Source organism: Amphibalanus amphitrite, unplaced genomic scaffold (genome assembly GCF_019059575.1).
Source record: "Amphibalanus amphitrite isolate SeventyFive unplaced genomic scaffold, NRLGWU_Aamphi_draft 002066F_arrow, whole genome shotgun sequence".
Taxonomy (NCBI): domain Eukaryota; kingdom Metazoa; phylum Arthropoda; class Thecostraca; order Balanomorpha; family Balanidae; genus Amphibalanus; species Amphibalanus amphitrite.
The window spans coordinates 14,360-35,740 of record NW_024883559.1 but is presented as its reverse complement, the minus strand read 5'-3'; the positions used below and the strand labels follow the sequence as shown (position 1 = coordinate 35,740).

The window sequence follows — 21,381 nt, the reverse complement described above, 5'->3', positions numbered from 1 at the left end:
TAGTCAGAGCATCCGGGGGGGGGGGGGGGTAAGGAAGTGGGGGGGCCTTGAGGCAGCCAACACAGCTCGCTAATGCGTGCGGCGTGCGAGACTCGGAGTCGGAACTCGGACGAAGCAGTCTATCGCCGATGTCCGACAACGAACAGAAGGTCCTCACTTCTAACCTGTTTTGCAGCGTTTTAAGAGCTGCGTTAGAGCCAAGCGTAGTGTTTGTGCTTATATGTTAAAATACTGCAAGTTTTGGAGAAAAGCTGACTTAGCAAGGCTCGCATTTGGAGGTGAGGTGCGTGTGGGGAGTGGGCGGGTCGCGGTCACAGTGGCACAGTCAGGATTGCCAGGGTAGGCTTCGGGTACTCATGAAATATGAATGCTGCGTGTAATTTCATCGCTGTTGCAAAAAGGAATGCAAGCATGTATTTTTTTAGCGTGTGATGTGACTATCATTCTCTCACGGTATTCAAATTTATTTTAGTACAAATTTATTTGGCATTTTACGGGCCGCCCAAGCGTGTGCTAGAGCACTTGGTGGAAGCAATTGCTAACGTGACTGTCGCTTTCCATTTGTGTTTTCCATGTCTTATCAAGGTCCTCGTCGTTTACCGAGACATATGGCAAGACTTAGAGTGTGATAGCCTATCGCTGCTTTGATAAGTAGTACGTTGACATACGGGCCACGACCCCTGGTTCGTATATGTACGCCCATGCCAGTCCCGATAATGACTATTGTGTCTGATACGGCTCTTTCACTGATTCAAAGTATACCGCGACAGTACGACACATATTTTGAGTGGCAGTGGTTGGTTTGACAACGCCCAGTAAACGCCCAACTGCTTATAAGGTAAGCCATTTTTATCCAGCACTGTGTAGATATTACTAGAGAAAAATAATTACTCCCCCCGGGAATCACGATCCCCTATTTGGGAATCAACTGACACCCAAGGTGTAATCCGATTCTGAAAAACAGTGTCCATACACCGTTTTTTAGTGTAAATTGATCTCGATCAGAATCATATACCCAAGGGTCATTTGACTCCCAAAATTTTGACTCCCATTTTAGGGGTCGTGTCAAAAGATCCTGCACGGTGTCAGTGTAAAATAACACATCTAAGCGTTTTTGACGCTGTCATGAGGAGTTTTTATACCTATCCTATAGGTGTCATTTCACACAGTTGAGCGTTTTCGCAATCCGTGACTCCCTTATTAGGTGTAATTTGATCATTAGTGGTGTCATAATATTCCGTTCAAATGACTTATTGAGTGTAATTTGACCCTCGGTAGTGTCATAATATTCCGGTGTCATTTGAGCCCCATGGGGTTCAAATGACACCGAAATATTATGGCACCACTGAGGGTCAAATTACACCTAATAAGCGAGTCACGGATTACGAAAACGCTCAACTGAGTGAAATGACACCCAGAGGGTTAAAAAACTCCACATGATAGTATCAAAAAACACTAAATTATTACAGAAATTGTTTTGACGTCACTGGTGGTATACCACCATCTCTTGACTCTGCAGTGTTGGTTCCTATAGGAACCAACACTGCAGAGTCAAGAGATTTTCGGTGAATCAGACTCCGAATCCAGCTCCGGCTTCCAATATCGACTCCGACTCCGACTACGGCCAGAACTGTCGTTTCCAACCGACTCCGACTACGGCCAGAACTGTCGACTCCAACGGACTCCGACTCTGACTCCGTAACCCTGGTTATAGGCTCAGTGATTTGAATCAATGCCCCGTGTCGCAGACGCAGCAGCCGGCGCCGACTCGGTGACGTTTGTGCCTGTGCGTCACGAGCGCTCTATAGTGGACTGTATCTTGTTTCTGTGTGACTGGGCTTGGCTACTGGTCCATGGCATTTAGGTGACTGAAACGCAGACCCTCATAACAGGTACAAGGATGAGTAGGGATAGAGGCCACGATGGCGTGACTCAAGGGGAGGTTAAAGAGTCGCGCTGACGCAACGGGGGTTCGTAGGACAGAGTCCACGATGGCGTGAACAGAGGTGAGGAATAGAGACCGTGATGGCACGATCGGGCGAGGTTGGGGCTGTGCCGACCTACCTTTAAGAGAGATAAGGATAGAGGCCACGATGGCGTGACACGAGGGAAGGTTAAAGAGTCGCGCTGGCGCAACAGGGGCTCGTAAGGACAGAGTCCACGATGGCGTGAACAGAGGTGAGGAATAGAGACCGTGATGGCACGATCGGGCGAGGTTGGGGCTGTGCCGACCTACCTTTAAGAGAGATAAGGATAGAGGCCACGATGGCGTGACACGAGGGAAGGTTAAAGAGTCGCGCTGGCGCAACAGGGGCTAGTAAGGACAGAGTCCACGATGGCGTGAACAGAGGTGAGGAATAGAGACCGTGATGGCACGATCGGGCGAGGTATAGGGAGGAGGGTAATTCTGCGTTTGAAGTGTAAGTGAAGTGAAGTGTAACTGGAATGTATACTGTGCCGCTATCTTGATTCTCTCACTCCTCGCTCTCGGTGATCACTTCCTTTGTCACACCACTGCACTGATTTCACAGTCTGTATTGCAAAGAGCAAGATCCGGCAAACCAATTACACTGCTTGAAGGCTGCGACGAGCGGAACGAACAACCGCCCGGCTCGACGACTGAGGCAGAACAGAGAATAACTTGAGTATACTGTGCCGCTAACTTGAAGTCTTTTGCTCAATCGCTCCAGGTGACCACTTCTTTGGACACACCACTGCACTAATTCACAGTCTATATTGCGATGAGCAAAGAGCCGGCAGAAAACCACCACACTGCGTGGAAGCTGAGCCGAGAGGAGCGAACAACCGCACGGCGCGAAGACTGAGAGAGAACAGAGAGAGGGAGGTGTTTACAACAGGTTTAAATACGACTGGCAATGGGGTCACACACAGGGGAGATAGCGAGGGAGCAAAGCAAACGGTATTAGGCAAACTAACTGGACGCGACGAACCGGAGATAAAGAAAGAGATAGGGCGCGACGCAGCGCGCCAGCGGCCGCCGGGACGGACGCAGCGCGCTAAACAAACGTAACCGGGCCCGCCGCGCTGACCACGTTCCCCGTGAACAAAGCTATCGACGGGCGTCGCCGCGAGAGGGGTCAGGTCCGGCACACACAGGTGCGCGCAAAAACACCCCCACTGGGGCGGGGGGGGGACGGCGCGGCGGCCCGCTCGGCTGACCCACCGGCCGCCCGCCACCCTGCTCGCGAGACGGGCGACAGGACAGTTTTGGCGGTCACATCCCGCCCCCCGTGTTCGACTCTATGAGAACACTAAACTCTGTACCGCCACTGATATATCGGCTGGTAGAAGGCCTCGACGGGGCGGAGTCCGGACCGGGCAAGCGATCGGCAGTTCCCACATATTTACACATATTTACATTACTGTTCACAGCACTTGCTCACTGTTCTCCCATCACCGCGATCTGGGCGACGACCATCTACCCGCTTATCCTCCCGCTGTCTTGATCTGGACAGAACGGACTCTTCGATCTGGTCCCGGGAACACCTGGGTCATGCGGGCGAGCGGTCGCGTAGCCGGCAGTGTGTTGGAGTCGGCGAGGAGCGCTGGATCTCCGGCGAACACGCTCTTGATGCCCCGCCGTCGGTTGCGTGGCTGGGGCGAGGGCATGCACCGCTCGCGGTGCTGCCGCCGCCGCCGCTGCTGCTGCTGCTTGTCGCGTAGACTCTGGGACGAGAGCATGCACCGCCCCCGGTGCTGCTGCTGCCGCTGATGCTTTCTGTTGCGCGGGCTCTTGGACGAGGGCATGCACCGCCCCCGTAAGGGCCCAGCCGAAGTCGGTTCGGATGGCGACTGGCTGCCCTGGTGGTCCAGCTCTCACCTCGTGCTGGATCACAGCTTCGAGAACGTTGGCACCGAGAAGCAGTTGCACTTCGCCTTTGGAGCAGTCTGGCACATCTAGGTTCTCCAGGTGACGCCATGTTTGTCGGTGCTGTTTGCTGATTCGTGGCACAGAGATGTTCATCTTCGGTACGGCCCACACCTCGGATAATGCTATCCGCTTCTCGCTGGCCTCAGGGGACAGACCTTGCAGTTCCATTGCCAGCTTCCTGGCCACTTGCCTCTTTCCGGTACCTTGAATCGTCTGCATGCATAGTTCCTGTGGCTCGCCTGAGATGCCCAGCTTGTCCGCTAATTTCTGACTGCATAGGGATGTCTGGGCGCCAGGGTCTAGTAGAGCCAGCGTGTCTCTGGTTCCTGTACTTCCAAAGACTCGGACTGAGACTACTTGCAGCAGCGTAACATTGCCTTTGTCCTCTTGATGGCATCCCGAGGCTGCCGCGACTCTCTTCTGCTTGGTTGCGAGACGTATCCTCGAAGCTGCTTCATCAGCCTTTCTCTCCGTTTCCGCGGTTGACACTTCGGAAGGCTGAGGCCTGACTGGCTGGCCGCCGTGGAGGAGAGCGTGGTGCCGGTACTTGCAGCCGTTCTTCCCACAGCGTTTTGCCTTCCGGCAGTCTTTCACGCGATGGCCCTTCTTCAGGCACCGGAAACATCGTTGCTCACCAAACACGTGCTTCAACCGGGCGTCGGGAGATTTTGCAGTGAACAGCTTGCACTGATCCAGATTGTGGTATTCTCCGCAGAGAGAACATTCCTGTTTCTGAATGGGCCTCGCAGCCGTGGTAAAGGCCTGTCTGCTGACAGTCTCAACAGCGCTCTCCTTCCTGTGCTTACGGCTGGCTTCTTCAGAGCTCTGTTTTCCTTTTGGGCAGCTTCTGCTTATCTTGACTTGAGTCTGCAGCCACGCATCTACATCCAAAAGCGACGGTCTTCCAGGTTTCAGCTTCAAGGAGAACTTGCCCCACTCGCGCCTCAGCTCTCTTGGTAGTTTCTCCACTGTTCGCTGCAAGCTATTGCTGCTGTGCAGGTCTGCGCTCGCTCCTATGTTTCGCAGAATAGTGACCGCACAGTGCACGGTTGCTTGAAACCTTTCCAGTGATTCGGCGTCGTCTTCACGTGGGTCCGGAGCGTCAAAGATGCTGTTGAGGTTGTGCTGAATGACGTCATCGTCCTGGCCGAAACGCTCTTCAAGCGCCTTTAGAGCTTGATGGTAGAGAGTTCCGTCGTATAACATGCCAGATATAGTCTGCTGTGCCAGACCACTTACAGATGATTGTAGGTGGGCGATTTTCTCAGTGTCGGAGAGGGATGGTTGGTCATGGACCAGCGCCTTGAATAACCCAACCCACCTCGGCCATTCTGATGCCTTTCCGCTGAAGGTAGGGAGAGTTAGTCTTGGAATACTCTTTGTGAAGGCAGAAAACGCGGTCGCTCCATCTGTGCGCGGCGCCTGCTGCGGGCCTTGCAGTCCTTGTATCCATGACGTCGCGTTTCCCACCTTGCGTGATTCCGATCTTTCAACTGGCTCTTCAGGACGCACTCCCACTCGACGGGCCGCTCTGGTGATCGCTCCTTCACACACTGGTTGCACTTCAAGCTGACGGTTCCTTGTCACAACTTCTTCGGCTTCGAACAGCTCATCCTCAAAATCATTTCTTCTTTCCATTTGGAGGTCATCGCTGAGCTCTTTGCGCAGACTGACTTCTAGCTGGGCGGCTTCAGCTTCATCTACGGCGTCTTGTAGCTGTTTTCTCCTCTGAGCTTCCTTTTCTTGGCGCCGTCTCTCCTCTTCTTGCTTCTGCTGAATTCGTCGGCTCTCCTCTTCTTGCTTCTCTTGAATTCGTCGTCTCTCCTTTTCTTGCTTCTCTTGAATTCGTCGTCTCTCCTCTTCTTGCTTCTCTTGAAGCCGCTCCTCTTCTTGCTTGCGCTTCAGCTGCTGTAGACGTAAAGACTTCAACTTTGCAGCGACTTCTGCTTCAACTTGCAAAGCTTTCGAGGCGTTACTTGTGTTGCTTCTTTGAGCGACAGACACATGAGAGCCGGCTTCCGATGGCGCCTCATCTTTGCGCTCAGCAAGGTGCTGAGTGATTCTTTCCCCAATTTCCTCCCTGTCGTGCTCAGCTTTTGCGTAATACGCTTCTGCCTCAGCCCTTTCAGTTTGAGATGTCAGACAGGCTTCTAAAGCTTCATTTGCTGCGATGACACCTTCCAGGGTCGAGTCAATGGTTTCCAACAAACCTACCAGGCGCGACCGACTCCCACGAGCGGCGATGATCGCTTCCGCTCGGTGACACGCCCGTGAGAATGCTGCCAACTTTTGCCCCCGTTTTCGGCGCAGCAGTTTCAAGTTTTCACTGGCTGCTTCTTGACGAGCTTCTTCCTGGACGCTCTCTTCTTGCTCGGCTGCGCCGGGCTGATCTGTACCTTCTGTTTCTGACATGATGCGGGCTCTATCCGGCCCGGAGGACCAGTTAAATGTCGCAGACGCAGCAGCCGGCGCCGACTCGGTGACGTTTGTGCCTGTGCGTCACGAGCGCTCTATAGTGGACTGTATCTTGTTTCTGTGTGACTGGGCTTGGCTACTGGTCCATGGCATTTAGGTGACTGAAACGCAGACCCTCATAACAGGTACAAGGATGAGTAGGGATAGAGGCCACGATGGCGTGACTCAAGGGGAGGTTAAAGAGTCGCGCTGACGCAACGGGGGTTCGTAGGACACAGTCCACGATGGCGTGAACAGAGGTGAGGAATAGAGACCGTGATGGCACGATCGGGCGAGGTTGGGGCTGTGCCGACCTACCTTTAAGAGAGATAAGGATAGAGGCCACGATGGCGTGACACGAGGGAAGGTTAAAGAGTCGCGCTGGCGCAACAGGGGCTCGTAAGGACAGAGTCCACGATGGCGTGAACAGAGGTGAGGAATAGAGACCGTGATGGCACGATCGGGCGAGGTTGGGGCTGTGCCGACCTACCTTTAACCCTCGCCCGTAAACGGCGATCTGCCACCTTCGCCCATGCAGGGGGGGGGGTTGGTGCGACCCCCCCTTGGCGTTTGAAAACGGAGCGTCGTAGAGCTTAGCGGAAAAGACCAACGGATTGCTCTCGCCGAGATCTCGCGATTGGTGGTATATTTTTTGGTCCTAGGTCAACATTTGACCTACTTTTGACCGGTCAAAGGTCAAATTTTCGGAAAAATAGACTTTTTTCAACTTTCCGCGGCGATTGCGGCAAAACGGTGAGAGATATCGACTTGAAACCTTCACTGTCGTGTTCCTTGATCAATTCTCTATCGTTTGGTATGTATTTCGTTTCCCTAGCTCTAAAAATGGCGCGTTGGGAGCGCCGGAAGTCGGCAAGGTCACAGTCGGCGGCAGAAATTCGAAAAATCAAAATTTAAATTTTTGAAATTTGATTGTATTTTTGGATTTGGAAGGTCCATTTGCTCCCTATAGAAGCTAATATTGCTGCATATTCCCATTGAGGTGACAAGAATTAGCAAAATAGTGGTTCGGGCGCTTTTCAAAAATAGTACCGGACGCTGTTCCTCTTGTGACGTCATAGCTCCGTGACCTGACCTGACCCGGTCAAGTTTCTTATACCATATGATAGCCAATACTTGCCCCAACATGCATGGGAAGTTTCATCACGATCCATCAACCGATGTCCGTACCACCGGCAGGAAACCTCGGGCGTTGGCACTCAGTTTGTGAAAATCCGGCCGGAGGCTGTTCCCTTTGTGACGTCATAACTCCGTGACCTGACATGACCCGGTCAAATTTTTTTTATCAAAAGATGCGCAAGGTTTGCCCCATAAGGTACCCAAAATTTGGCGGCGCTGCGCGCCGCCGTTTTTGCACTATTTCCGAAAAACCTCAGGGGGGGGGGGGTTGCACCAACCCCCCCCTACATGGGCGAGGGTTAAAGGAAATAGTTCACTTTCACGAAATTATTTTTTTGCAACGGATTTATGATTTTTTATGTTCAAAATAATCAGCAAAGAAAATAAAACCTTTTTATAACAAAAGATTATTTTCTATATTTTGATATAGGAAGAACTTTTCAGTTTCTGTAAGGCACACGCAATCCAGTATGAAAAGAGCATGGGTCCCGAAAATTCTTCAGAAACAGAGAAATTATCGCAGCCACCGGCATTTGGGCGATCTGCTCGATCTGATAATGTTCCCCTGAATGTCCTAATTGATCAGTACGAGAATTTCTCTAGAGTTCTCGTAGATAATTTCTCTACTTTCTGAAGAATTTTCGGGACCCATGCTCTTTTCATACTGGATGGAAATATATGCAAGGCACACATCCTCAACGCAAGACACCTTTTTCGGGACGAGAAATAGAATATCTTTGCCTAGGGTGATCGTTGGGCTGTAAAAGCTCCTGATTTATGCTCGTCTCAGCCCAAGCTACGGAACTGCTATTCCAGTTCAAAACCCATGTTAAAAAGTGAACTATTTCCTTTAAGAGAGATAAGGATAGAGGCCACGATGGCGTGACACGAGGGAAGGTTAAAGAGTCGCGCTGGCGCAACAGGGGCTAGTAAGGACAGAGTCCACGATGGCGTGAACAGAGGTGAGGAATAGAGACCGTGATGGCACGATCGGGCGAGGTATAGGGAGGAGGGTAATTCTGCGTTTGAAGTGTAAGTGAAGTGAAGTGTAACTGGAATGTATACTGTGCCGCTATCTTGATTCTCTCACTCCTCGCTCTCGGTGATCACTTCCTTTGTCACACCACTGCACTGATTTCACAGTCTGTATTGCAAAGAGCAAGATCCGGCAAACCAATTACACTGCTTGAAGGCTGCGACGAGCGGAACGAACAACCGCCCGGCTCGACGACTGAGGCAGAACAGAGAATAACTTGAGTATACTGTGCCGCTAACTTGAAGTCTTTTGCTCAATCGCTCCAGGTGACCACTTCTTTGGACACACCACTGCACTAATTCACAGTCTATATTGCGATGAGCAAAGAGCCGGCAGAAAACCACCACACTGCGTGGAAGCTGAGCCGAGAGGAGCGAACAACCGCACGGCGCGAAGACTGAGAGAGAACAGAGAGAGGGAGGTGTTTACAACAGGTTTAAATACGACTGGCAATGGGGTCACACACAGGGGAGATAGCGAGGGAGCAAAGCAAACGGTATTAGGCAAACTAACTGGACGCGACGAACCGGAGATAAAGAAAGAGATAGGGCGCGACGCAGCGCGCCAGCGGCCGCCGGGACGGACGCAGCGCGCTAAACAAACGTAACCGGGCCCGCCGCGCTGACCACGTTCCCCGTGAACAAAGCTATCGACGGGCGTCGCCGCGAGAGGGGTCAGGTCCGGCACACACAGGTGCGCGCAAAAACACCCCCACTGGGGCGGGGGGGGGGGGACGGCGCGGCGGCCCGCTCGGCTGACCCACCGGCCGCCCGCCACCCTGCTCGCGAGACGGGCGACAGGACAGTTTTGGCGGTCACACCCCGAGTGACGTCATGTGTGAGCTAGCCATGGCTGGTCCGCTACGAAGATGAAATAGGCAATAGCCCAATGAGCAGGCTGCACTGTCAATTGGCGGACGAAGATTTGCGGAAAAATGCGAGACGAAGAAATGCGGAGACGAAGAAATGTGCGGACGAAGAAATGCGAGACGAAAAAATACGGAGACGAAGAAATGCGAGACGAAGAAATGCGAGACGAAGACATGCGAGGCGAAGAAATGCGAGGCGAAGAAATGCGAGACGAAGAAATGCGAGACGAAGAAATGCGAGCAGGTCCAGTGGTTTGAGTCAATGCCCGGCCAATCAGCAAGCTGCATTGTCGTGTGACGTCATTTGTGTTCTAGCCATGCCGGTCCGCCACGAAGATGAAATAGCTCGACCTTGCAGGAAAACCGTTAGGAAAGCCGTTGACTTCAGTTGCCGGAAGTGTGCCCACGTGGGTGCGTGTGGCAGGGGCGGCGCCACGGGTTTTCGATAGGGGGGGACGGGGACCGAAAATCGAAAATCCCAAAAGGAGATACTGATTGTGTATGCAAAAAAAAAAAAACGAGGCACGTAACGCCGCGAAACTTGGCAAGGCCCAAAACACATCGAATGGTGCATCCCGTTTCCAAACTTATCCTAGGACAATTAAGATCGATCACCTTTTCAAGCATCCTTGCCTCTAAATCAAAATTTGCAGTCTTGCCAACTCAAAGCTGGTTTCCTACAAGCTGCGAATTGCTTAGGTATGAGTAGCAGTGCCAGCTATTCTTACGTTTCGTACTTTCAAATTTTCGATCTTACGTCTGGTCAGCTTCAGGGCTTCACCATCATATAGTCATGGTGGAGGAAAAGTGGGAATGTCTTCTGCTCTGACAAGTGCGCCAAAACTGCAATATAATTTCAGAATCATGACATCACCACTTGATCCATATGTAACGGGCAGGGTGCAGCTAATGGCTAGCCGTCAGTGGTCATGTCATCGGTGGTCACTCAAAAGGCCATGCTAGGTCATGGAAGGTCACCAGCCGTTATTTGATCACACTTTCTGATGGATTTTACTTGCCAAGAGCTTCGCGGGAAAAACGAGCGCATGCACCGTTGAAAAAATTGAGTGAAAGGGTCTCAGGTCCGGCGACCTCTGCAGGTGAAATGCCCCAGGGTAGGATTCCGGTGCTTGTTGATTAACTTCGTCAAAAATGGCAGTAGAGCTGTGATGTCGGCACCATTGTGTTCGTCATGCTCGAGCTGGCACGACCTGCATCGTTCTCATATTCACCCTCCAATCGTAACTACAGCAGGCGCTGTTACGATAGCTCGGCAAAATCCAGAGACCTTCATTACCTCCCTTTGGGAGGTAATGAAGGTCTCTGGAAACCTCATCCCACATCTCTTTAGCATTAGTGGCTCTCCTTATGGAACAGGTTTCTTGACTGGTCTGTTTCACCCCAGAATTCAAAGACTATAATAGTCAAGGTAAATCCGAGCGCACCACAGTGAGCACAATTTGATAAGCTGGTGTATCTCAATTTTCATGTAGAACCTTTCACGTATCACGAACCTAAAACCCTTTCGTGCACTCATGCAAAAGCAACTGCCATGTTTCAACAGCTGGTAATGGCATTTTCACAGCCGCTGACGTAAGAAGGGGAGGGATGGGGGGCTCGATTAGACCCGCCGACCGAACTTAGTTTTGCAGAAAAAAAAAACGAGTGCTATCGAACCCCTTGACGAGAGGGAGTCAATGCTATATCCAATTATAAGGTCTTGGGCTACTGCGTGCTTTTTTGGTCCTGCCTGTGATCTATCCGAACACTTCTCCCCACAAGTGCTGGGGTTAATGGCATAGATTTCAAATGGTTCCTGTGGTAGAACTGCCATGCTTGAATTTGACTAATTAGGAATGGAAAATTTTCATATGGTAACGGAAATCTATGGAATTTCAGTGAACTTGGTTTTATCGGCAATGGGGTCTGGCAATGGGGTGGGGAGGTTATAAGTAATAACCCTGCCTGGCGCCCCAAAAAGGGGGCACGATCCCCGAGGCCCTGCCGATCACCTTATAACTACAGGCATCACAGCTCCACACCTTTTGCAGATGGCCAGGACCCCCTGCGATGCATCCCAACAGCAATCTTTATTCAGAACCTGCCTTGATTAACCAACGATGCATTAAATGCGACGGATAGCTCTATAATGCATTATTATCAACTATTGAACGGCCCTCGCCGATAGGGGGGTACTGTACCCCCCTAACTTTCGATAGCGGGGGACCTGTCCCCCCCGTCCCCCCCGGTGGCGCCGCCCATGGCGTGTGGTGTGAGCGGGGAGAGGAACTTATTTGAATTAACGCGCTTTTAATGTCGCCAAACGTTGTTTAAAGTGTAGATTTACTTCAAGTAATAGCGCTTTAACGATAAACTTCAGATATTATTTGTAGTTTGCTCAACATGCGTATTTAAACAACGAGGCGCCCTGCACTCGGCGAAATTTTGAAGTAGGACAAGATATCAACGCACCATGGAGACGGAGGTAAGTTTTTATGTCATCAAGCTGCAGAATAACTCTACCTAAGTAAGTAGCTAAGTAATAATCACCGGTTGATGGAACATTGTTGAAATGTGAGTAATTCCTTACGGTGAATGGAGTCACGGACCCATGAGCTTTACGATAAGTTTTCATTAGATTTCGCCATACATTTCGTGCCCAAATGTTTTGGAATTTATTGTTGCATATAAAATAAAGAATGACATGCATGTATTGTTAATTTGCGTCACGTGGTTAACAACTGCAATTATGACTCTGTTGGAGAGTGTATTTTGATCCCATAAGATGTATGATTCCGAGAATCATTTGACAATATCTGGTATAAAGACTGATTGAAAAGAAGACGTCGTCGTCAATAAATAAAATTGTAGCTGCAAGGGTGAAGACACATGTAAGCTACATTTAAAGTCTCGTTGCAGTCTGGCTAATCGTTCCTATAAGCTTCAGAAGCAGAACATACCCATGGGTATGCCGTATGTTGGTTAGTTGTACCAAACTATTGGTCTCAAGATAAGGGCCCAGGCGACCTGTTTTTCTGATGCGATGAATATACCCTTTATACCCTCGCCGCAGCTCGGTTCGAGTGCATCCCTCACCCCTGCACACAACCCAATCCCCGCATTCGAATATTACCGGTATTTATTATATAGGAGACCAAAAGTACCGGTAATATTGATATTAGCTGATGTATGGCGCTAACAGGAACAGGCTCTGAGCCGGTATAGAAAAACCATCCCAAGAGTCATTTGACACCGTTGAGGTGACACCTACGAGGGGTGTTTTTTGAAGCGTACCAAAAACGCGCAGTTTCCAGGAGTCCGATTACACCCGGAATCAGACACCCCCGAGGTAATCTGACTCTGGTTGGAAGTGTATTTTATACCACATGTCGTCAAATGATTCCCGGAATCATACACCGTGTGGGATCAAAATACACCCTCAAAATCCGATTACTCCCTGAAGTGACACCTAAAAGGGGTGTTTTTTGAAGCGTACCAAAAACGCGCAGTTTCCAGGAGTCAGATTACACCCGGAATCAGACACTTCCTAGAGTATTATGACTCTGATTTGGGGTGTATTTTTATTCCATAAGGCGTATGATTCCGGGAATCATTTGACGCCGTACGGTATAAAAATACACCCTCAACCAGTGTCATAATACCCTAGAAAGTGTCTGATTCCGGGTGTAATCGGACTCCAGAAAACTGCGCGTTTTTGGTACGCTTCAAAAAACACCCCTTTTAGGTGTCATTATTTTTTTCAGTGTGCTATTGGCTGTATGTTTATCATCATTTATGATTCCTCTCACCGATAAATTTCCGTTTCTTTCAGGCCAAATGTACCAGTTATCTAACGCACACTCAAGATCAGTTCAAGCATCAATTAAATTAATATAAGTTCAAAGAGTTCAATCGAAGTAATCGTTTCATCCTAGACGAATATTTCAACAGTCTGATGTTCACCAAAGCTAAATTCGCCAGCGCGGCGAAGATATCGACAAGTCGATCTCATTGTGTCGTGGAAGTGCAAAGTGGCTTCTCCGGTGGTGTGGGAGTTGACCAAAATCCACTGCAGATGGGTCAGGATCCAGTCCCACTGTCCCGGTGCCGGCCGCCAGCGGGCCAATATCCACCGCAACATGGGTATTATAATCCGGGAGCGTATCCTCAACAGCAAGGAGAATATCCACAGCAAGGGCAATATCTGCAGCAAGGGCAATATCCGCAGCAAGGGCAATATCCTCAAGGACAATATCCGCAGCAAGGGCAATATCCACCACAAGGGCAATATCCTCAAGGACAATATCCGCAGAAGGGGCAATATCCACCTCAAGGGCAATACCCACAACAGGGCGCCTACCCACCCCAGGGCGCTCCCCCGCAAGAATCTGCTCCTCCAATGGACTTTTTGAAGCCGGAGACGGCTGCCAAACTGGAGGGCCGCGCTTCGCTGACTCCGGATGAGGAGCTGGCAGAGGAGGGCAGTGACCCCTCGCCGACGGCGCCGCCCATCGACTCCATGGACAAGCTGCCCGGCTACGAGGGACTCGACTTCACTGGAGGTGGGTGGGAGGGATTTGCGAGACTTGGAGGGAGAAGGCTGCGAGTGGGATGAAGGATTGAAGAGAAATACTGTGCGAGAAGGGAAGGATGAATTATAAAAATGTGGTAAAGGAGCGTGGGCCCTAAACCCAGTGCTACAATATTTTCACTTTCACAGAGTTCTGTTCACGTTGTAGTTTTACGTTGAAGTAGGTATCAAATGGGCGGGTATATGAGCGAACTTCTCCCATTTTGATCTTTCTCTCATCATACACAATGCAGAAAATGGCACGGAGACAGTAGAGGTAAACTACCGTTACCCATTCCAGGTGAAACTCACCCCCGCCCCCCCCCCCTCTGCACAGGGGGAGCGCCTCCGCCGCCTCCTGCCGCCCTGCCCCCTCCGCCGGAGAATTACGGCCAGGTGAACGTGCAGCACGAAGTACCCAGCACTGAGAGGATCAGAGAGATTGTGGCCGGCTACGTGGCCGAGCACTGCTGCTTCGGAAAGGGACCCATCGAGGACATGAAGATTGTCACCGTGACGCCCACACCCGCCTTGAAGGTGAGAATATGGGTTTGTTTGTTTTGTTGTTAGGCACTTTCGGTCTAATGAGCATAGAAGAGACCATTGCAGAGCCGGAAGTATGATGGGAATAAGGGGGAGCCATTGGTCTGGGCAGGCACCCTGGTGAGTCGCCGGGGCTGAGCCCGTCCAGAGGACAGGCCGACCAGCCCCAAGGCACTCACTGCACCCGGCTACGGGCGTGCTCCTATAGGAGCTTCCCGCATGGGATAAAGTTGCCCTTCCAGCCCGGAACAGGGGGTGGAGGCGTGGAGGAGAAGGATTCGATCATTCGACTATCCTGAGGATGGAAGCAATGGACCTCCGCTCCGTCGTTACCTGCTCCACCCCAGAAGCAGGCCCGTAGCCAGGTGCGACTGCGGTGACCGTCAGGGGGCTGGGTGGCCTGTCCACTGGATGGGCTCAGCCCCGACGGGTCACCAGGGTGCCCGCCCAGAACAATATCTCCCCCTAATTCCTATCATCCTTCCGACTCTGAAATGCTCTTGTTAGACGCAAAGAGCGTAACCCAACAAAAGAAAACGAACGAACAAACGTGCACTTGTCTGACCCCATGTGACCCACATGGCCTTTACGAAACCTTTCTGACCCCTGACCCCTCCCGTTCCGGCAGTACACGCTCGAGACCATGACGGAGACGCGCATCACGCGATGGAACTATACGTGCCGTGGCGTGGTGAGACCGTGCCGCCGCCCAGCGGTCCTCCGCCAGGACCCTGGGACGTGCTGATCACCCTGGAGCCCTCCCAGTGGTTCCAGGTGCGCTCCGGGGGTGTCAGGGGAAGGGTTTGGTTGGGTCAGGCGAGGAACATATCGTCGCTTTTAAAAGCTGCTTGTTTTTGGATATTCGTCATCCAAAAGGCTCAAACTTGATGCAGAGAAGCGTACAGACAAAATAATAAATTGGTGAGCCGGTAGGAAAAGTGGTAGAATATCTTGCTCTGCTCACTTAATTTATACAGGGAAGTTGAAGTAGCAGATAGGTTGTTCACCCTTCTGCTATCTCCCGCGCCCTCTGCGCGTTGTGACCGCCCTCTGGTGTGTGCCCCAGAACCTGAACTCTGTGGCGGAGGTGCCCAACACCCAGACGGTACGCGTCTGCCACAACTGCCGCGGTCTCCGGGAGACGCGCTGCACGGGCTGCCACGGACACGGATACGTAAGTTATGCCCTACCACGGACGTGGATGCGTAAGTTACGTCCTACGCGAATGCGTAAGTTACGCTCTGATACGGACAGGAAACATAAGTTACGCACTGACGCTGACGGGGGTACGCGACTCATCAATGGGTATCATGGGTATCATGCGTACTACGCATGATACCCATTGATAAGCACAGTGATTCATAAGCTAGGATCTGTCCTGTCGGATGCGATTCGTAAGTTACGCATTTATGGTTACGCATTTATGCTAAGCGGTGATATGAAGTTCGCCATTCAACTTAGGCACGAATTTAAGCCACTAACTTAAAAGCCTGGGCTAAACTACGCACGAAGTGTGAAAAAGTGGGTGAGATAAAGTGTTGTGAAGCAATATTTATGATTCTTTTGAATGTTACGCACTAGACTTCATCTTTCTCTCTCTCTCCTCTCTCTCTGTCTGTCTCTCTCTCTCTCTCTATCTCTCCCTCTCTCTCTCTCTCTCTCTCTCTCTCTCTCTCTCTCTCCCGTTTTTTTTTTTCGCAGACACGGTGCAATTGTTGCCATCCGCACGGCATATCGACGCCCTCAAGCCGATTGAACAACGATTGCTCCTTCTGTCATGGCCGAGGTTCCAGACGCTGTCTTACTTGCGATGCTGCAGGGATGATTCCTTGTCCCACATGTGAGGCCGTTGGCCACATCCGCTGCTTCGTGGAACTCACAGTCAAATGGTGAGAAGGATGAGTTAGATGAGTGAGATGAGCTGAGAGGTGTTTGATTTGTATGAAGTGGTGGTCCGATTTTGTGAATATCATGTTATGTATGTGTTTCTGCATTTATAGAGATCCACGCTGAAAACTAGCCCAAACCATCCATAGCTTTGCTCGTAAACAGTTATCGTTTCATGAAGGATTAATTCGCATGTAAGATAATATAGTACTGAAAAGGAAATTAATTAATTGTCCTGATTTTCGGTTCCGCGTGCTAGTCAGACTAAAATCGACTTTAATTGGCAAGCTACCTTGCCAAGCTCACATGTCTATGGAGCCCCATGCTGTGCTCAAACTCATTTTCTTGCCTCAGTCACTTGTGATAACCTGACTTCAAGCGCTAAAGAGCGTTGGGGAGGGACAGGAAAGAGCGTCCGTAAGGTAGAGAAGAGAGGAAGGGCACACGACTGACGACACCAAGAGACGCGAGACGTCGGAGCCACCATTGTTGCTGAGGCTTTTTAGGCTCGACCGATGCGGAGAGGACTTTCACCGCAGCTTCTTGCCAGAGTTCTTTGGGGTGGCAGATCTGGTAGCATTTGCACACCTCAGCGAGATAAATTTTGTGAACCAGGATGCTCATGTAAAACCCTGGAAGGAATTTTTTTTATTGTAAGATGCTTTCTTTACTGGACGGCATAATTATGCAATCTGCTTAAAATTGGGCCAGCTTTTCCCTGACCTTCTGTACTTTCCTGTTTTATTGCCTTAAAATATTTAAGGGAAATGCTGGTGACTCTTTTGCGTAATGGAAATTCGAGAATCGCCTTGCTTTAGGATGCTTATTTTTCATAAAAATAGTGTTTTAAATTTATCGAGTAATTTCGTATGCCAAGCAAGCATATTAAAATGGCAGACGAACCATTCGCAAGATCTACCAAACAAAAGGATGAGTAGATCCACTTTCATTTTGTATGTACTGGTGTACCGTACACGACATGGTATCGTTCCAACCACACCTATGCTCGTCTTATGACACAACCTCACATACTTACATAATGTCAGCTGACGCTGCCCGCTCTATAAAGAAGTCACACACTATGCTAATTCTCACTGAGTACATTGGATGTGCGAGTGGTGTCATCTTTTAAACACGACCACGGTCTCAGACGAGAAGTGAAAGCGGACGAAGCGTTCGCATTGCGACGGTTGCAAATTAGATGGTCGCATAAGAGTGTCGCGAAAGTGACAGAATTCAAGTCAGTGCCGTTGCATATGCAGTGACTTGTCACGTGCGTTGGTCTTCAGTCGAGTTGAAGCTGGGTTGAAATGACCAAGAAATGACAACGTTCTGCAACGAATGCTGTCTTTTCCAAATGACTACCTATTTGGGTTTCAATGATTTGCGGTTTCACATTATATAGATCGTCGTTAGGTATCATTGTTTTTAACCCGGCACCGCCTGGGCTATTTCCGTACCCACATCAGCCTGGGGGGGGGGGGTCGGATCCGACCCCCCCTGTTATCTCGAGAACCAATGGTCGTATCGAGCCCCGCGAGGCGGCGTTCGAAAGGTCTCTACGAGACTTTCCCAAAGCACTCTTAAGATTTTAAGATTGAGGTCAACTTTCGGGTCAAGGTCAGGTCAAAGGTCAAATTCAGGGGTTTTGCATGATTAGGCTTACGGACAGCGGAATCGATAGCTGCTGCTCGAAACTCACCACAAATGACCTCAAAGACCTAGTGAAGGTACCATGTGCGTATAGGGGTCATACTAAGTACGGGTCAAGGTCAGTAATGGTTATATGTGACCCCAAGTCACTGTGCTGGTGATAAGTGTGCATTGAAAGCATAAAAAATCGTTTATACCATACATAACTAAACGAGGGCTAAGAAAAAAAGTCAATTTTTCAACTTTTTATTTTTGACATAAAAATGCACTTTTCTAGACGAGCTTTGTCCCAGGAATCTAGTGGTGCCATTTGTTTTCACATGCGATGTTCAGAAGTGCCTCTAATTCGCGAAAATGCTTATGACGTCACCATGCCCTATGCATGTTGGTGCTATTTTTTACAATTTGGGGGTCAAAAATCAAGATAGAAAGTTGAAATTTGGGACATCTAATGTTCTAATAAAGCTCTATAACATATATTCCGGTTTTTTGGAAATTCTCAAAATTTTGGATTTTATTAGCTGTTTTCCAAAAAATATAGTTTTTTGAATTTTTAGGAGTGAAAAACGCATTTTATGGAAAATCCGAGATAGCCATTTTAAAGAACTCGTTGAGCTGCGTCTTTTCATGTCCTTAATTTGCAATTTGCTTAAAACCTCGATTTTTGGCGATTTTTTAAACATTTACCATTTTTTGACTAAAAACGCCATGTAGTTACATCACTAAAATCGATATATCTCAAAAAATTTTGAAAATGTTTTCTTAAAAATTGCACAGGAGACGTCAAATTGATGGGGGAGAAGGTATGCGAAGTTTCAAGTTGATAGCTCAAGCGGTTCATGAGTTATTTAAGAAAAACAGAGGGGGGTCGGATCCGACCCCCCAGGCGGTCGCGGGTTAAACTATATTACATGATCGCTCTCTGTTAAGGTTTCCAGCTGTCAAAACACGTGTACAACATGAAGTAGATGAGAGAATTACAACAATGTCTTCTTGTCTACTCTTACTGAATTATTTTTCACCCCCTTTCAATAACGCGTCTCCGCTCGGCTGAAAATAATTAGTTATTTTAACATTTCCGTCTTTGACTTAGACTCCTTTTCTTAAGCTCAGGTTTCAATGTATCTACATCTGAGATTTTGTTCCAGAAACCTTGGGATTCTTGCATTTTGTTGTTTTCTGTCAACCAGCTCTCATCCTGGTTCTTTTACTTTGAAATTATTTCTTTTACACGCAAGCATCTCCCTCTGAACCCGGTAATTTTCCCCTTTATTCATGTAGCCCCTGACCTCTCCTACCTTCTGTTTCGTCAGGCAAAACCACAAGGACATCAAGGTAGTGGAGCGCACCGACCTGCCCGATAACCTGATCCGCTCCGTCTCCGGTCAGGAAGTGTTCAGAGCCGAGGAGCAGCGCGTGCACCCGATCGTCGGCTTTCCGGACCGACTGGTCAGCGAGAGCTCCTGGGAGCTGGTGCACAAACACGGCCAGCAGTGGCCCCAGGAGCGGATATTCAGACAGGTGGGCTGTGCTACTACAGTGGACTTTTTGAAATGGGCTGCTCAGTAGAAAGAAAAGAAAAAAATGTTGCCATTGCCATTGGCAGCTGGATCAAAGGCGATGGTATTCAAAGAAACGAATGAATAAATAAAGCATCAAAACTCAAATAAATGAACAATAATCGAACAATCGAGTGAAAGTGAATGAATGAATGAATCAATGAATGAATGAATGAATGAATATCAATTGATAACAAGATGTTACCATAACAAGAGTTCAAAACTATTAAATATTTATGCATTGTCTATTGAAACGTACTTAACCGTCATCTTTTCCTTCATTTCAGCGTCACTCGGTGCAGTCTGTGCCGGTATTTTGCGTCACCTACCACTACGACGGCAAACAGAACGACTTCTTCATCTACGGAAACAGCCAGAAAATCCACTTCCCCGACTACCCCAAACAGTGCTGCTGTGTGATCATGTGAAGTGAGAGCTTGACGTATGAGATATTCGTGTGCTAGGCTGGACGAAATCGTGTTTTGATTGGTGTGTGTTTGAAGGACTAGGGGGAGTTCTACACAATCTATAGCCTTGAACTAGAGGCTCATGGAGGCCTGCGTGTCTTTGAAGAAGCGCGACAATGCGATGACCCAGAATTGATTTAGTGACCATTTGAAGAATGAACTTTATTGATGTCTTTATTGTCTTTTTGTCTTATATTTATTTATGTCAATGTCTTTATTGATGAATATTTTGTTAATTCGATATTGGCTAGGTATGAGCTTATGTATGCTAATTCAGAATCTGTGAAGTAAGGGTGACTGACATTTGCTCAAAGTCAAGGCACCTCGCAGTCTAGTTTTTATGTTGATGTCTGTCAGGTTAGACCTCTATAATAAGACTTGTGAAGTCACAAACAATTTTTTTTTTTGTTAGCAGATACATTTTGCTCAAATGCCTTCCATACAACGTATGAATCAATCGTGTTTCATCTGCATTTGGCGGTGAGATTTCACCGAAGATTTTCTGGTTATGTCAGTGATCTTTTCGGAACGTATCAAAATCGAAATGACAAAGATGAAAGCTGCTAGCAATGAAGGCTGGATATAATAAGTAAATAAAATAAAATGCATAAATAACAGGAATGACGGTGCCATAATAACAGGGTTGGTTAATTATTTCAATTGCCGTTGCTTTACACCTTATTAGTTGAAAGCTATTACCGATTTTAAAGTAAGCTGCTCTCGTTTCCTAACATAACTATATGTATTTTGTTAATACCTATATCACCTTCTGTCTTAAAAAGAACACATTCATCGCCCTTTTTGTCCAGCACATCTTTTAGTCGCCAGATTACATTGTGCAACATGATGCTAACTTTTATCAAGTGAACACTCATCCATCTATGCCCTATGGAGGTCACCGAACCTGTCTTGTATCTCATCGTGAAAGACCTACAGTGTGCACAGTTGCAATTGGCATTTGGCCCACACGGCCCACTAAACATTGCAGTATCCCGTTCATGAACAAGGTCTGCACTATGCTTGTCAGCGCTTGGATTCGTTGCGAAGTCACGGGTAACTGGTTTGCGTCAGGAGTTGATACGAATCACGGGTAGATTAGTGATGGATATTTGCGATTGATCGAGTAAACATGTATTCTTCTAGGTCATCAAAGACGTGTTTTGCATTATGAGAACCACATGGATCAAGGTGCTTGGAAACAAAAATTGTTCTGATGAGGATCTTGTGGCGAACTAGTGGTTTTGCAATAATATGAACATGAGACATCGCTTTGTTTATCAGTCGAGTTGAGGAAATATGCATATGATAGAACTGC

General features: G+C 48.9%; 1 protein-coding gene across 4 annotated transcripts; it reads left to right on the top strand.

The window, feature by feature from the left end:
• The first annotated feature begins 739 nt into the window (after nucleotides 1-739).
• LOC122376248 (protein SSUH2 homolog) lies at nucleotides 740-20,431 on the top strand. Of its 4 annotated transcripts, none has more exons than XR_006255570.1 (8): nucleotides 740-838; nucleotides 13,220-13,949; nucleotides 14,295-14,494; nucleotides 15,129-15,274; nucleotides 15,567-15,674; nucleotides 16,202-16,389; nucleotides 19,430-19,561; nucleotides 19,887-20,431. XR_006255570.1 is itself a non-coding variant. In XM_043356045.1 (8 exons), the coding sequence occupies exons 4-8, from the start codon at nucleotides 15,167-15,169 to the stop codon at nucleotides 20,025-20,027; spliced, it is 753 nt and encodes a 250-aa protein (XP_043211980.1). In that variant the 5' UTR covers nucleotides 740-838; nucleotides 13,220-13,949; nucleotides 14,295-14,494; nucleotides 15,129-15,166; the 3' UTR covers nucleotides 20,028-20,431. The 4 variants fall into 4 exon arrangements, 1 of the variants encoding a protein (XP_043211980.1); XM_043356045.1 differs by having other exon boundaries at nucleotides 19,354-19,561; XR_006255568.1 differs by lacking the exon at nucleotides 740-838 and adding an exon at nucleotides 11,658-11,872 and having other exon boundaries at nucleotides 19,354-19,561.
• The last annotated feature ends 950 nt before the right edge of the window (nucleotides 20,432-21,381 follow it).